The sequence below is a fragment of the Aulostomus chinensis genome, chromosome 13, assembly GCF_037954235.1.
Source record: "Aulostomus chinensis isolate RoL2024-O1b breed Wild chromosome 13, RoL_Achi_v1.0, whole genome shotgun sequence".
NCBI lineage: Eukaryota > Metazoa > Chordata > Actinopteri > Syngnathiformes > Aulostomidae > Aulostomus > Aulostomus chinensis.
Genome location: NC_141332.1, coordinates 27,767,441 through 27,784,890, shown reverse-complemented (window position 1 = coordinate 27,784,890; position 17,450 = coordinate 27,767,441). Strand labels below are relative to the sequence as shown.

Genomic DNA, 17,450 nt, shown 5'->3' with positions numbered 1-17,450 from the left:
GTGACGCTTCATTGGGAACCTGCTGCCTCCAGTCGCAGGCTCGAGCTGGTTCCTGGCTCATCAGTGCAGTTGTTGGTGCTGCTACGAAAAAGAAACCAGGGTTCTGGAGACGCGGTCCAGAGCCGGGTTCTGAAACGATCCACGGGTGCTGCTGACAGCTGCCTGATGTTGGAGCCTCACACACAGCATCATGGTCACCTGTGGGATCACGTTGTCCTTTTTTCTTGGTGGTGGTTAGAAATGGAAGCAACCCGATGACGCTTCTCCTTCGCGCTCATACATTTCTCTTCTCTCTCCTTCACTGTGCTTTATTCAACAAATCAAACCTATCAGCATACTGGACAAAAGTGAAACTGATGAATATGCTGCATGGTCAAACCTAATAAAGGTACTTCAACAAATATCACGTGATTGTAAACTTACATTTAATATTTAGCTGTTACTTTTTTTTTTTACATATTTTCTTTAAGGGTTGAAAACTTCAAAATGAAAAACTCGATGTGCTCTTGGACACATTTCGTCATGTTCCCTGGTAGATTACTGGCAGGAGCGCCGCTTAATGCAACGGTGATGAGGAAGAAGGAAACAACGTCTGAAGGCGGTTTCACTGGGGGGGGGGGGGGGGGGGGGCGCAAGCACGCGCAGCGCGACCGAGATGCTGGGCTTGGTTTGCGCTCATGTGACGTCACAGCGCGCCCTCATACACAATGGACTTCCCGTTCAGTGTGAAACTGCCGTGACAGCGAGTCGTGCCCATGAGCGCATCTCCGCATGCGAGGCGTTTCTGGTTGGCTGACAGACGGACACCTGGGTCACGTTACCAGCATTGTTAGTTCTGATTGGTTAAAACCGCACCTGTTCTGCTTTCACGGAACCAAAAAAGAGAAAGAAAACAAAACAGAGGGCAAAATGAGAGAACTCGGCTGCTGGCGACCTGCTTTGGCACAATGCAACGTAAAATAAGTGACATGTTTAGGAGAAAATGTGACAGCGTTGAAGAAGCAGGAGAACAAAGTTAGCAAAATGAGACCCTCGGAAGATTGAGACTCAGAGCCACTCCTTGGTGAGAGCGAGTCCAGGGAGACTGTCTGAGGAGTCTGCCACCCTACAGGAAGAAGAAACCACTGAGTGATGCTGATCATCTGTTTGTTCATGTCTGCCTGCTCCCTGTTGTCAGCGCTGTAGAGGGCAGTGACTGTGTGACTGTACAAAGCACTTTTCAAAGCATTTCCAGGGGGAAGGGTGGGGCTATGGGGGCTGCAGCTGTGTGGGGAACAGACACCCGAAAATTGGAATAAAAATCACCCAAAACCAATTAAAAACCATAAAACTTCGTCGGCGGCGCGCACCCTTTGGCCGTGCGTCCAGTTCCGGCAAGACTTTGAAGCCACTTTCGCCCCTGACTGCAAGACCCTTGACACTTCTTCAAGATGCTGTAGAGAAGTTTTTGCGCGCATGCCGCAGCAAGACTGAAGCCCTGCTGTTACGTGTCCGGTCCAGTAGGTGGTGTTCCCCGGTGGTTGCGTTCCGCTATTAATATCAGCGAGGAAGAAGCACTTCCTCCAAGCTGTTTCCATGGCAATCAGACATGACGCCTGGTAAGTAACTCTCGACAAATAAAACTGTAAATCACTAAACTGAGTCGTTCCATCACAGAAAAGTTAACTCATGTAGTTTCAGTTCGGGAGGGTGAAAACCAAAAGTCCGGTTCCGAGTCGCAGGCGCGAAACTCCGAGGCGCAGCAGCTAACGGTCGTTAGCTGGTGATTAACGGTCGCTAGCTGGTGATTAACGGTCTCTAGCTGATGAGTAGCGGTCGCTAGGGTTGATGAAGAAAAAGCTGAAACATTGAACGTGTTTAATGTCACCATGACGTCATCAGACTGAAACTGTTTGCCAGCAGTAGGCGCGAGCACACTACGTCTGCTTGTGATGCTAATGCTACTGGTGCTAATGCTATCAGCACTAACATCCATCCATCGTCATCTTCCGCTCATTCCTACACATTAAGGGTCATGGGGGGCTGGACAGGTCGCAGGGCCAACACACAGAGACGAACAACCATTCACACTCACAGTCACACCTACGGTCAATTTAGAGAATCAATCAGCCTCGTCCCCAAATTGATGTCTTTGGACTGTGGAGGAAGCTGGAGTACCAGAGAGAACCTAGCAGGAACAGGGAGAACATGGAGACTCACACAGAAAGATCCTGTGATGGAGCCGGGACTCGAACCCAGAACCTTCTTGCTGTGAGGCCACAGTGCTGACCACTGCACCACCGTGCAGCCATCAGCAATTACATCAAACGCCTATTTGAACAAAAAAAATAAAAAATAAAAAAACAAGTTTTAACATCATATTTTTTCCAGGCAAATAACGAAATTAAAATCACAATTTGGGGAGTCGTGACCTCACGACTCCCCAAATTGTGATTTTAATTTCGTAAAATAAAAATAAAATCTAAAATCACAATTTGGGGAGTCGTGAGCTCACATTCTGCGTTTCATCATGTCCGACCAGACTTGACCAGACTTGTCCAGCCAGACACGGGACGTCAACAAGCTCACATCAAATAGTAAATAATGGAAATATCACAATTTCCAATAATTATATAACAATACATTCAATTAAAGGACACAAGCAGAAGCTCCCGCCACTTCTGTTCCAGGACTTAATCAGAAACAGTATCCCAACGATCCTGAACTAATGAGATTAGAATTCAACAACAAGTCTGCAGGCTACAAAAGAAAGAAATTGATTAATAACTGCAGTACCTGATGTTTACCAGGCACAGACTTTGTGCAGTCCTGAAAAAGCAGGAGAAGTTCTGGAAAAAGAGATGGAGCAGGAATGATTTAGGGAAATGTCCTTGTCAAACACGTGTATTTCAGAGTAAGGCTGCTTCAGTATATCATTTCATCTGAGTTTGTTCTGCTGGATAGTTTGTCCTGTATTTTAGTTGATCGAAGTGATGCAAATGCATATTTATGGTTATTTTTTAATGGTGCTGGAAAAGTTGTTGTAGCTTAAGAGAAGAGTGGGACTGAAGGCGCTGACAGCAGCGTTCTCTCTGTCCACAGGAAGCCCACCGATCGTATCCTTCACATGGAGCGGAGCTGATCCCTCTGGGGGCCGCTTGTGTCTCTTGTTGTCCCTAACTGTCTCGTCCTCAGCTGTCCTCCACGCTCCTGCAGGTCATCTTTCACCTCAACAGCTGGTACTTTGCGGCCTTCTTCCTGGCAGAGATTCTGATGTTCATTTATAAAGGTTTGTCACATGACCCACGTCATGACATCACGCAGGCTTGTCACAGCTCCAGGTTCATTAGCTGGCACCTTCCATTATTGGCTGCTGTCCTGTTGATGTATTATTGGTGCTCAGTCTTCTTCTCTTCATGGCCTGCAGGTGTTTTACTGCCATACCCATCTAATAACCTGGTCCTGGACCTGGTGCTGCTGCTGCTCTTTCTTGGTGTCGAACCCCTCCGAATATTTTACGGTGAGTGACAGCAACAGCAAACCTTTCCTTACTCAGCTCTCAGCACCAGGGAGGAGGATTTAGCGTCATCCAGTGGTAGGGCTGGGCGATAAAACGATAACTATATATCACGATGGACATGGAATCAATATCAATAGAAAATAGGGTCGATAGAATGTTCGATAATTTCACTGAACTCCGTCAGAAAAAAATATGAAGAAAAGCATTCTGGGTGATGTAGGCAGAGGAAAGGCTCTGGCCTCTCGACCTATCCCGGCCGAGCCAGAACCACAAGGCATTCTGAGGGATGCAAAAAGAAAAAAAAAACAGCAACGAACGAGTGAAATGGGAAGATGAGTGCGACAGGACAAGAGGAAATTGTAGATAAGACAGGAAAGGTCACGTCACTAGTTTGGCAGTCCTTTGGATTTTTTAAGTCCGACACGACTCAGACCAACGCACTCTGCAAACTTTGTAAGGTCGTTTTCCTACCAAGTCTGGGAACACAACAAATTTATTTTACCACCTGAGCCTCTCTCACCTGCTGGAGGACAGCAGCATCAAACAGCCACAGCCATCGACATCTGCTGGTGCAAGTGGAACAACAGCCCACCGTGGAGCGGTACTCGGCAGCAGTGCCACGCCACAAAACATCAAAACGTTACAAAGAAATAACGGATGCAGTGGCGTACGAATTAGCGAAGGAGCATCGTCGAGAAGTCTGGGTACAAGAATCTCATTCACGCGCTCGACCCCCGCTACATTCGACCTGGCCGAAAATACTTTTCCAGAACCGCTGTTCCTAAACTGTACACAATGTGCAAGGAATCCGTGGGAAAGGAGATACTGTCAGTAGTTGCTGTTCTTTATTGGTGTTGGCCTACATGTTTGTCAATATTCGCACATCGACGCCGACCAGTATTTTTATTTATTTGACTGTTTTTCACAAGTTGACCTCGTTCGATCAGCCTTTTTTCTCCTGGTCCTTATTTAGAATAGGGTTAAAAAAGGAATCAGTAATCATGGACGTCGGCTGCTAGGAAACCCTTACATGGTGATACGTTTGTCAGCCTCATCCCAGCCCTGTCCAGCGGTGAAGTTACATCATTGTACCAGGGATCACTTGTAAATATGTTCAAAAGGCTTTTTTCATTTCATTTTTCTTTCTGTAACCAAACAGGAAGTGATCATGTCAGGGATGAGGTATGTTTGTAGTCCAGCAGGAAGTGGTCATCTCTTAGTCCCTCAGCCAATGGGATTGTTCCATGTTGTGGATGCTTGAGTGTTGTGTTCTGGTCCAGGCTGGAAGGGGAACCTGTGTGAACATTCACTTGCCTTGTGTGTGTCGCTCCTCATGCTGCTGCCGAGTGTGACGCTGGCCGTCTACTTCATGCTGCTGCAGACATTTGTCCTGCTGCTGGAGTTCATCCTCGCCGCCGTGCTGCTCTGCCTCCACAGCCTCCACCTCCTGATGGGCCTCTTCACCCTGTCCTCCTTCTCCAGGTAACCCCACCTGCAGGCTCTGGTTCTGGTTGTCTCGTGTGTTTACTTCATGCCTCATCCGTCCCATTGTTGTTCTTGAAGGTCGCAAGTGTACTGAAGAGGAGGCAACGTGTCATTGAACTGGCAAATGAACTCCAACGGTAGCACAAGAGGAAATTCACTTGAGGTGTGCTGGAGCCAGTAAAATGGGCCGCGTGATTCTGAAGAGGAGATGGCGCTGTAGGCAGCATGACTGTAACAGACAGAAGAAGAAGAAGAAGAACGGGGGCGGGGGGTCCTGACCAATGACCAATGACCTGCAGTGTGACAAGTTGAAATGGTTCTTCAGTAGCAGTGAGTCCTGGAGACGCTGCTACCCCAGAAGGTGTGAGAGATGCAGGTGAAGGACTGGAACCTCCTAGAGAGCCAACGAGGTTGTGGCGCTGCTGCTCGTGGAGGTGCCTTCTGATGTCATACTCGTGTTGTACTCGTGTTCTCCAGAAGCAGAGAGAAGCTCTCTGTAAATGTTACGAGTTTATTTTCACTTCATTCTGTTTTCTTCTGTTTTGTACAAACTAACAGATTCTGACATTTGTGAATACATTTTGATGGAGAACCACGATTCTCTGATGAGCGACCAGCTCCTGACCCATAACACTGCTCCTCATTTGATCCCACATGGACTGTCCGGGACTTTCATGGCAGCACGATCGAGTGTTACTAAAGTAGAATGTGAGTCTGAATGAGGGCAGACTGGATCTCCAGTTGTCCCAGTGCCTCCACAGCTGCACCTGAGAGCCACTGGTCCCATCACCAGAGGCCATAGTACATGTAGTTTAGATAGTACATGTACTCAACCATTACACTAACACAGCACCAGGAATGACAATCCTGATAACAATACCTTGATTCTCTGACTTTGATAGCACGTGTGCTAATGCTAATAATGCTAATGCTATGCTTCCATCAACTGTCTGCTAAGCTGCTGAAGCAAAGCAGCCAAAACTATTTCCTGATTGGAATCCTGCCCTGAAACTTCTCCCAACGGAAGTCTGAACTTCTGCCCCTTTTTCAGTTCAGCATGTTTCATTTCCATACTTGAGGAGCTTGATCAAGTTTTGGAGGGAACTTTTCTCTTAAGCTTGAAGCCTCTAATCTTTGATGACTAATTTAAGCAGAAGCTAACAGGCAGAATGGGAGCTGTGGCGTGACAAAGAGGATCAAGACGTGGAATCGAGCCGCGGCCATCAGCGCCGCTGCTCCCGACCTGCACGTTCAATCTTGTGGGGCATTTGTTCTGCTTGTCAACGTTGCCGTCCAATTGTGTGCAGCCTGTGTTAAAGAGTTGAGTGTATTAGCATGTCGCTACAATGGCTGCCTCGCTCGCCGCTCCCGCTGAATATCAAGTAGACAAGTCAGAGCGGAGAGCTTTCATTAGAGGCGATCGCAGCCGTGCACGCAAATTAAATGGTGCCACTTTGGTGAGCAGAGGCCTCGGCTCAGATGTGCCCCCCCTTTAACATCCCAACAACTGCTGCTACGTTCCTCATGTAATTCAAGCTACACTGGTAACGAGGGACCAGCTCGATCTGATGATGACAACATCTAAAAGTTTACCTCCTGAGCACCAAATAGGGCAGCACAGTGGAGCAGTGGTCATCACTGTGGCCCCCCAGCAAGAAGGTTCCGGGTTCGAGTCCCGGCTGGAGCACGGGTCTTTCATCAATGTTATGAGCCGTTTCATAACAAGCAAACAGAGCTGAGTTGCGTCAGCATCCAGGTGTAGTTGTGCTGTCAAGCCACCAGATGGCAGCAAAGCTCCATCAGTGAAAACAACCGGCAACACAATACTGTTTAATTTATAAAAGCAAAATGATGAAGGTGGTCCTCCCTGTGGCCCCCCAGCAGGAAGGTTGAGGGTGGAGCCCCGGCTGCAGCACGGGGTCTTTCTGGGTGAGTCTCCATGTTCTCCCTGTTCCTGCTGGGTTCTCTCTGGTACTCCAGCTTCCTCCACAGTCCAAAGACATCAAGAGGGACCAGGTTAATCCAGACTCTAAATTGACCGTAGGCGTGGCTGGGAGAGCCAATGGTTGTCTGTCTCTATGTGTTGGCCCTGCCATGGACTGGTGACCTGTCCAGGGGGAAGGCTGCTGGGATAGGCTCCACCCCCACCACCCTCAACAGGAGAAGAGGGGGAAGTAGTAAAGGAGTAAAAAGATGAAATAATCAGATTTTGAAGCCATAAGATGGAAAGTGTTCCCAGCTGTTTCCTATTTCTGAATATAAAATGAAGTTTATATGTTATGTTTACATTTTCTTTCTATGCCCACAAAAGGTTTTACTCTGGACAGTGTCTCCTGGCCTCCATGCTTCTTTAACGCCTCATCATTTTAAAACAACCAGCGGAACACAGCCCTGATGATGGTGCTCTAGATCCTAACGAGGGAGGAAGCAGCCAATCAGAGCAGGAGCTTCCTAATAAGCAGCTGGGGGCGGGGCCTCAGCAGCCTGATGAATGTGTCTCTCCTCTGTCTTGCTGACAGGGTGCTGAAAATGAGGATTTAGTAGGTGAGCTTTTATTCCCACCGCGTTCCCGATGAATGAAGATCAAATTAGAGGTTTATGAGCTCCGCTGTCTCTCCTGACATTTATATGAGCTCTGGGTTCGACGTGGCGTGATTTATGTTTACAGCGACGGCGGCAGGAAGGAAGAAAAAAAAAGAAGTAGCCTGAAATCCTTTTCTAATGCTCAGTCAACAAGATGCTGCAAGGGATGGTGGGAGGAGGATGGTGGAGGTTAGAGGTGAAGAGATGCTGATCATCATGTACAAAACTTTGATTCTTAATGGAAAACTGCCTCTTTGGCATGGACTCACTCGTTGACGATGACTGAAGTCCTCAAGTCTGCAGGTCACTCAGCTGCACACACGCCACAGCCTGCCGCCATCAGACGCCGGCAGGAATATTTCAACTTTCGCATCAGAATGAGCTCTGAAGGCTGGTTTGTGAGGCACAATTCCTTTTTCCCCATTTGTTTTTCTAGGTTTTCTATGTGGTTGTCACATCTGACGCCATCACAACCGGCAACCAAAAGAGAGAGAGGGAAACCCTCCATGTTGGAACTCACCATCTGATGGATGGTTCCTTGGTCCAAAAATGGCGACTTCAGGGCGGGCGCAGTGATTCCAGCTGTACCACTGAGAGGGAAGTGAACAAACCAAGCAGCAGATGGGAAAGTGTCCAGGATGCTCATGCAATGCTGACTCCTGTGTTCTGCTGCTCGCGGCCTGCTAGTGTGTTCGTACCCTCCACCTTCTAATCAAGAGATTACAGGTCGACTAGGATGATGCGAAGACTGGAATATCTCTGAGACTGTGGATGACCTCACAGGGCCTGAAACAGGATTTCATGATTAATTTCAGCCTTTAACGTCTGTGACACCACAGCGTCTCAGGCTAGTGGATGTCAGCTGAGCTGGAACTCACCTGTGGCCGATGTGCTTGGTTTATGAGCTCTGATTTCCTTCTGTGTGAGACGCAGGGGTCAGCAAATGTGTATTTGTGGAACTCGTGAGCTTCCAGGCAGCTGCTTTTAGGGTTTATATTTTATTTCTTCTTTTCAATCTTGCTCATCTTCAACCCTGGTCACTCACAGCTTCTCCAGCTCACCTATGAGGTCAGCAGAGAAGCTCTCAGCCAATCAAATCCAAGCTCTATTCACTAAACAAGGCTGTGATGTCATCACTCTACCACCTGTTTCATCATTTAACTTATAAAGAAGTCGCACACACTGACACCACAGCGTTCAGTGACCAGACGAACCTCCACCACTGCACAGCAGTCGTTAGTGCAGTCATTAATGGCGACAGACGGAAATGTGGCTACAGGAAATGGAGGGTGGGAGATCTTGTGGTAATGACTGTGATTGACAGGTTGGTGAGTTCTGATTAAGGTTTAAAACCGAGTCTGGTTTTAAACAGGAGGAATGATCCTTTAACCAGTTGCTCATAAACCTGCGTGTCCTGAGATGTTGGACTCTGCTGCAGCCACTCGATGGCAGCGCTGCACCATGAATCACCCAGAGGGGGCACTGCGTCTGCTCACCAGGGGGAGGAGCAGGAGGAGGAGGAGAGCGAGCACTGTACAGTAGCGGTGATCAGTTAGACAGAGACGGAGGGGAAGATGTACGCTCACAGTGGTTATGAAACATGACGGCGTCCTGCCTGTCACTCAAACACATCTGAAGACATTTAAACAGCTGATCGGGACCAGAACCAGAACCAGTTGTATTAGTACATCCAGTGTACCCAGCAGTATCAGTACATCCGGTGTACCCAGCAGTATCAGTACATCCGGTGTACCCAGCAGTATCAGTACAACCGGTGTACTCATCAGTATTAGTACATCCAGAGTACCCATCAGTATTAGTACATCCGGTGTACCCATCAGTATTAGTACATCTGGTGTACCCATCAGTATTAGTACATGGAGGAGGCTAAGATGAACAACATTTAAAGTGACTAAAGGTAATCAGCTGGTTAGCAAAGTTAGCCGTTAGCTCCTTCCAGCCCTCCTGAACACGCTCGTCAGGCCTCGCCACAAACACACAGCTTTCTCATCCTTTCAGTCACCGAAACCACCACCGCTCCATCAGATCAGACCCGAGACTGTCAAACTCGCCGTCACTCAAAACAAAGCAACTCACGCAACTCAGCCAATGATCAAGCTGGTCATCACATGTCAATGTGCCGCGTCCAGGCCTTCACTGCATTTTCCTCTCTGACATTCCTGCAGGTGCGGAGGCCTGAACATGGATGCTGGCATGATGATGTCATTTGTATCGAACCAAACTGCCTGATAATCAGCTGGAACTTCAGCCAGTTGTCTTCCTCTAACTGTGGATGCAGCTCCTCTTCTACAGCAAACACGCATTAAGAGGCGGAGCTCCGACATGGCGGCCGTGTTGACAAGTGGCTCCAATGAGGGCTGGATTGGTGCCTTCAGGCGTTCACAGGAAGAGACCGTAGGGACGCCCCCTGCTGTCGTGTCCAGCTCGCCATGGACCTGACCTTCTCTGTGGATGGGAAGTAACATTTAGTGTTGTATCTTTGTGACGTCATGACTTCCTGCTCTCCTCCTCACCAGTTCCATTTTTCTGGTGGGAGGAGCCAACGGGGAGCTGGGGACTTGACTTCAAAGATGAAAAGCCAACTGAGGGGTTGTTTGTTGGAGGCTTGTTATTCGTTTGTTTGGGTTTCTTCCATCTGTGGCCGTGAACCCCTCAGTTCACGTTGAGGCTGCAGATTCTCTCTTGAGTGGGTGACTCCTTTAGGAGCCTCCATATTTGTAGTTTCTATTTCTAGTTACTTCAGTTATGTTCACTAATGAACCTATTTTGCTTCATGAGCAACTACACTGTCCAGCCAACCAGCTAACGCTCTCCTGTCTGTCTCAGTAATTCCAGTAATTATTCTAGAGAGCAGCTGACAGCAGGGGAGGCATGAATGAAGATGTCTCCCGTCAAAGCATCAGAGGAGCCAGCAGTGAGGTCATTCAGGTGTCACTGTCAGAGGCGTGTACAGCCAGACCTCCAGCTCCCGTGAAGAATTCATATTTTCACGTCCAATGTGGCGATGAGTTTTATTTCCATCCTCCATTAGCTAACTCCCTTGTTGGAGCGTCCAGAGCATGAATTAAACATCCGGCAGAGGCAGAGACTGATGAGACGCGCACGAGTCCTCGCCACACGCTGTCCGTTGCTCAGCTCGCTGGGAGGCTGAAAATGAAGCATATGAAAGAGAACAGGCCACGCCCCCTCTGACCTTTTACTGCTGGAGTCAAACGACCGTTGATAGCGTGTCGCCGTCACTTATAAAACCAGGAGGTACAGAAGGTTTCATTTTTTTTATACATTTGAACAAGTTATATCTTATATAGCAAGATATATTAATATATGACATATAAACTACTACACCTCAAAGAATCTCTCTCTACATATATGTGTATAAATATGTGTATAAATATATGTATGTGTATGTAGTTTTATATATACGTGTGTATGTATGTTAATATATGTGTGTTTATATATGTGTGTGTGTGTGTGTGTGTATGTGTATAATACAAATAAATATTACATGATTAAAGAGAACAAGTTGAGTGTTTTTGAGGAAAAACACTCAACTTGTTCTCTTTTTGAGGTAAAGGGGTTTGTTTTTTCAGGAGAACCACATTTCAAGTAGTTCAACCATATTTTAAACAGTTCTTTTTGCTTATAAAATGAGAATTATAATAATAATGTCTTTTTTATCCAAGGACATTTTGAGAATTAGGATTAAGACAAAGATGCAGCAGTCAGCTGTGACGATGGAAGGACTTTCACGAAGAAAATTATTCTAGAAGACATTCAGGTGCACCTGACAGCAAGACAGCAACAAGAATAACAGCAAGACAGCAACAAGAATAACAGCAAGAACAACAAGAATAACAGCAAGAACAACAAGAATAACAGCAAGAACAACAAGAATAACAGCAAGACAGCAACAAGAATAACAGCAAGAACAACAAGAATAACAGCAACAACAACAAGAATAACAGCAAGAACAACAAGAATAACAGCAAGACAACAACAAGAATAACAGCAAGACAACAACAAGAATAACAGCAAGAACAACAAGAATAACAGCAAGAACAACAAGAATAACAGCAAGACAACAACAAGAATAACAGCAAGAACAACAAGAATAACAGCAAGACAACAACAAGAATAACAGCAAGAACAACAAGAATAACAGCAAGACAACAACAAGAATAACAGCAAGAACAACAAGAATAACAGCAAGAACAACAAGAATAACAGCAAGACAACAACAAGAATAACAGCAAGAACAACAAGAATAACAGCAAGAACAACAAGAATAACAGCAAGACAACAACAAGAATAACAGCAAGAACAACAAGAATAACAGCAAGAACAACAAGAATAACAGCAAGACAACAACAAGAATATCAGCAAGAACAACAAGAATAACAGCAAGAACAACAAGAATAACAGCAAGAACAACAAGAATAACAGCAAGAACAACAAGAATAACAGCAAGACAACAACAAGAATAACAGCAAGAACAACAAGAATAACAGCAAGAACAACAAGAATAACAGCAAGACAACAACAAGAATAACAGCAAGAACAACAAGAATAACAGCAAGAACAACAAGAATAACAGCAAGACAACAACAAGAATAACAGCAAGAACAACAAGAATAACAGCAAGTACAACAACAAGAATAACAGCAAGACAACAACAAGAATAACAGCAAGACAACAACAAGAATAACAGCAAGAACAACAAGAATAACAGCAAGACAACAACAAGAATAACAGCAAGAACAACAAGAATAACAGCAAGACAACAACAAGAATAACAGCAAGACAACAACAAGAATAACAGCAAGAACAACAAGAATAACAGCAAGACAACAACAAGAATAAGAGCAAGACAACAACAAGAATAACAGCAAGAACAACAACAAGAATAACAGCAAGAACAACAACAAGAAGAACAAAAACTACAAGAAGAACAAGAACAACAACAGCAGCAGTCAGACTGTTGTGATGATGATAGTTGCATGTCAAACACAGCGGTCCGCAGACAGGAAGCTGCAGGAGGAAGTGTTGTCATGTGTTGAGTAAAGCTTTAATAACTGGTTTGTTCTTCAGTCTCTATTTGAATCTGTGGCGGCGATGACGTCAGTCCAGGGTTGATGACGCTTCTGTTCGGGTTTGTTCATTCTAACCCTTCAAGGTTGGACCAACAATTAACTGGTGGAAAAGAATTCCCAGCCATGAGTGGGCGTGTCCTTGTGCAACACCTCCACTGATGGTTACAATGGTTGTGGCACGGGAACTGGTAGTTTCGTGGTTACTGCACATGCTCAGACCATCCCAGAGCCTGTCAGATTATCTGCTTTAGCTCACTGGACCGAGTTTGATCTCCTCCCATTTCTTTGAAGAGTTTCTGGCCTGATTAAAGCATCATCTGACTACAGGTGCTTTTGGATGGCAAGAGTGGAACTGACAAAGGCAGCACTATCTGAAAATCCGGCGCTCGGATTAAAACCGTCCCACCCGAGCGCCGCAGTGGAGAGTCGGCGTTAACTCGCTTTTAATGCTTTCTGTTTAATCTGGGTGGCAGCAGCCTCTCACCTTCATCTCCTCCTGTGAAGTTTCTCTGTAAAATATTCAGAAAGTGGAGCGAGGCAGCCACACGTCTGTGTTTAAACTTTAAAACCTGAGACTCTCGGCAAGATGTCAGCAAAACTCAAGTGAAAGGCGCCGCCACTTTGAGGCGTCGATTCACTGAGCCACATTTGAATTTTATGATTTAATGTTAAAAGCAGAAGTGTGATGGAAAATGTCACTTATTGACAGAGATGGTGTGAGAGCGTCGGCTGGGAAACATTAGTGCCTCTGAGGAGACGCCGCCTGTCAGGACCCGACATCGCCAGCGGGATGATCTTTGAGGGACCGTTAGTTACACCCACCGGTTGAAGACGCGTTCCTTTTTGTTTTGGCTATTCAAAGACGCTCCCCATTGTTTCCCAAAGAAAACCATCTTCCAACATTTAGCTACTTTCGTTTATTTATTTAAGAAGTTTTAATGAGAAATGGGGGGGGGGGAGACATGGAAGAAATTTGTAGTTCTATACATTAAGCATTAGGTAGCATACAGTAGCAACCCTCTGATGATGCTGGAAGCCTGGATGCTACAGTTAGCAGTGCTAAGCCAACGTTAGCCTATGAAGGAGCTACACCAGGGTCACATGACTTCAAGGTCACCACCACTGAGCTCCAGGCTTCTTGTGTTCCCCCTGATGACCTTTAATGACCTCCACGACCTCTGTCGGCTCCTCTAGACTCTTGTTAGCAACCCAGGTTTTTAAGACTCGTAAAAAATAAATTGCAGATTTGTTCTCTTAACCAAGGACGTATGAACACGGGACGTCGTCAGTATTCTTTTGTCTCAATGTCACATTTTGGTCAACAACCTACATTTGACTGAGTGTCCACTGATGATGGCGTTTGTAGCAACTTGGAGGGAGAGAACACTGCAGGTCACAGGAAAGATGGCAGTTTTGAAGACGTCAAACGTTAGCAGGTTGTAGCTGCTCGCACCAGTGCACCGGTCCTTTAAGGCCTCGGCTCCTCCTCCACACCAGCCGCTCGCCGGCCCAAAGCGCTCCCCTCTCAGTCTCACTCATGAATAAGAAAAATCTCTGCTGAATTATTAATACAGATTTTTGCACACAATCTGCAGGGGCCATTATCCAGATGTGTGATGGATCTCATTTAATTCGGAGAGATTAGACAGATCTGCCACCACGGAGGGACGGCGAGCTGCGGTGGCGATTACACGGATAATCTGGACTGATTAGCAGCTGATCTGAACGGTTACAATGAGATCGTACATGTGGATGAGTTTGTTTGTCCCTGACAGTAAAAGGAGGAAATGTCATCTCCTTTGATGGACAGATCATCTCTTTGACAAGTGGGAGGGGTTGGGGCCGAGCCCAGGACCCTCCCCTCCATTGTGAAAGGTCATGTGTCAGACGGTGCAGCCGCATGATGCTCAGATATCACTGATCTCTCTGAAAGAACCACAAACCAGGTAATCGTCATGTGTGACACTTTGACCGGACGCCTGTTATTGCGGCCCTTCCTGCCACTGCCGCCTCCACCACCGGCACCGGCACCGGCACACTACACACTACAGCGACTCATTACTGCCTCCTATGGATGAACGCAGTGTTGCAAGAGAAAGACAGCCCAGCTTCTTCATGCTGAAATGATCCCGAACGAAAGCTTCTCTTCTGTAAAAAGCTCAAAAACTACTCAGGGTCAGCCGAAAAATTACCCCTTGGTGTGCATCTGCATCCATGAGAAGAAGAAGAGGAAGAGGAGCCTACCCCCCCAGGCTTGGCGGCGCAGGCCACACTGCGATGCCTCACTCTCACTTGCCTCCATTGGGACAACGGACTGCTCAGGTTTAGTGTGCATACACAACAAATGTATTTGTGCTGTCGTTCATTCTGAAGGGTACCATTGTAACGATCAACCTGTGATAATTGTGACTGTTAGTGAGAGCCGTATCAGCCTTTGAGTGTGGACTTCCATTTCGCCCTGGGCTCGATCAAGTCTGAGTCTGAGGAGAAACGTCACCGTGTCCTTTCTTGTTCTTCGTGGAAACCAGGTCAGCAGGACGGATGCGTTCCAGCGCTCAGGTGGTTATTGGGAGTTGTTCTTCCTCCTCAGCCAGCGGGTAAATGAGAGCAGACATTCTATGAAACTGTGAAGCCTTGAGGGTCTGTGGGTTCCCCGCGACAGCCACGCCGCGCTCATACTGTATTTGTCAAACTTCAGTTTTACTGCTGAGTGAGGAGCGCTAAAGCCTTGAGGGGCCAGCACGGTGGTCTAGGAGCAGAGGTATTGTGTATTTCAAATCTGATGAATTGGAATGAATAGATTCTAAATTAAAACACATTATCTTGAGTGAAGGCAGCTCCACACTGATTTATTCCCTCCACGTCTTCAACTTTATTTTCCAGGATCTCTGCAAGCTGCATGTCAGCCGAGAGATTTGAGTCTTTTCTGATTAAATGTAGTTTGAGGCGTGTGGTGACATGGACTCTCATGACGCGACCTGAAATAAAGACTTTAGTCTTCTTTGTTCTGGCTAAATGTAAAAGTCTCTGAGGTGTGTAATTTCTCACCGTCTTGGATGGTGGTGTTTTTACCGTGATGTCCCTGAACTCCTCCAGAACCCATCCTGCATCACTTAAATCACATTTGACTTCCAAAACCCAAATAAATTCAGCTTCAAATTAGATACAAGCTGCAAAGTCTCACATGAAAAGACAATTAAGCTTGAAAAATGAATGATTCCTGCGGAATAATTTGATTATTCCAGCAGCTGATTGGAGCAACTGTGATGTTTTCAGGGATAAATTAAGAACATTTGAAGGGATAAAAGAGTTTGGCTGCAGAGGAGAGGAAGAGTCCTCATCTCTGCACCTGGGCGATCTTCACACCCGAGCGTCTTATTCTTATCCTCGGCTGCAGATAATCTCTCAACTGAGCTCCTTCACCTGACACCTCCGCTCGTCTGCAGCAGCAGCAGAAGACCTGGTGAATCAGTGGTGTCTGCGCTCTCGTCTTATCTGCTCTCGTCTGATCACAGCCGCTGTTAAACTCCCACAGCAAATCACAGAGAGGAGGCAACTCCCCGGAGAGAGCGGAGAACAGAGGCGCACAAAACCCCTGAAACAGCATCAATTAACATGTCAGAGGAGGCGAAGAGGAGTTCTTCTCCAAAATACTGAGATATCCCCCGAGGAAACAGCTCCAATCTCTCATCAGATTCTCTCTGAGCAGGCGTCATTAATCAGCGTGGAAACATGTCAGATGAAATATGATCCTGTGAAACAATTAATAAACTAACGCCGCTGATGGGATCCACGGGGGCTGCAGGTGGAGACGCAAGCAGGTTTTCATGAGACTGTCGGGGGCCGAGAACACAGACATGGAGAGCAACTCTGCGCTGAAGAAGTTGAGAGCGCTGCTGCATTCATGGAAGAGGAGGAAAACATCACGGAGGGCTGCCGCAGCTGCAAGGCCCTCTGCACGTTCAAGTCTTCATTCCAAATCCCAGACTCCATGATGACGCTGGTGTCAGCCCAGCTTCTCATTCTTACCATTCAAAAAATGGTGACGAGTCAATTTATCTGGGTTTTTGTGTGGAGGTCTGATTGTTGTCTCCTTCATGTTTCAGCCAGTTAACCCCTGACATCCACCTGTCAATCATCTGCAACAACAACAGAGAAAATGTGTCCTGACGTCTGGTTGCTCCACTTCAACTGTCCAACTGGTGAACCCGCCTGGACCAGGACCAGGACCGGGACCGGGACCAAATACAGCATCAGAGTCCGGCGATCCAAGTCCGAGGTGGTTTATGGAGCTTTCTGATGGTGGCACACCTGCACTTGGACAGCAGGCTACGCTGGACGGCTGGTGTCGGTGCTCCTATTGGCTAACTAAGACCCAGGGTGCCAGAGGCCGAACCCGGTACCTCAGTGCTGTCACGTTAATCCTCAGACATCCTGATGCTGTGTGGGGTTCTGACCACGTACGGCGAGCTCCTCAGGGCTGATGCCATTGGATACTTCCTGTCTTGTTCACAGGTGGATCGCATCGCCATTGGCTGCAGAGAGAAGCTCCACCTTGAAACTTTCACAGCAAGAGAGAGAACTGTGGAGACGTGGACGAGCGCTTCAGAACCCTGATTCACAGACACAGAGGTTGTGTTTGTGCTGAGCTCCTGCACGCACTCTGAGCATGCTCTGAGACCACTTCCTGTTAGCCTTCTGCTAACTTGAATGTGGTTCAATAATTAAATCGTGCTGCTGTTTTCCAATTTGCAAAAGTCACCAGATTAAAT

General features: G+C 46.8%; 1 protein-coding gene across 3 annotated transcripts; it reads left to right on the top strand.

The window, feature by feature from the left end:
- Positions 1–1,470: 1,470 nt before the first annotated feature.
- Positions 1,471–7,683, top strand: tmem216 (transmembrane protein 216). 3 transcript variants are annotated; one of them, XR_015118978.1, is made up of 8 exons: positions 1,472–1,598; positions 3,082–3,095; positions 3,175–3,268; positions 3,407–3,499; positions 4,780–4,981; positions 5,063–5,692; positions 7,296–7,528; positions 7,653–7,683. XR_015118978.1 is itself a non-coding variant. In XM_086222374.1 (6 exons), exons 1-6 carry the CDS (start codon positions 1,589–1,591, stop codon positions 5,123–5,125), a joined length of 375 nt encoding a protein of 124 aa, XP_086078500.1. In that variant the 5' UTR covers positions 1,471–1,588; the 3' UTR covers positions 5,126–7,289. The 3 variants fall into 3 exon arrangements, 2 of the variants coding, with proteins under 2 accessions (XP_086078500.1, XP_086078499.1); XM_086222374.1 differs by lacking the exons at positions 7,296–7,528; positions 7,653–7,683 and having other exon boundaries at positions 1,471–1,598; positions 4,881–4,981; positions 5,063–7,289; XM_086222373.1 differs by lacking the exons at positions 7,296–7,528; positions 7,653–7,683 and having other exon boundaries at positions 5,063–7,289.
- Positions 7,684–17,450: the final 9,767 nt, after the last annotated feature.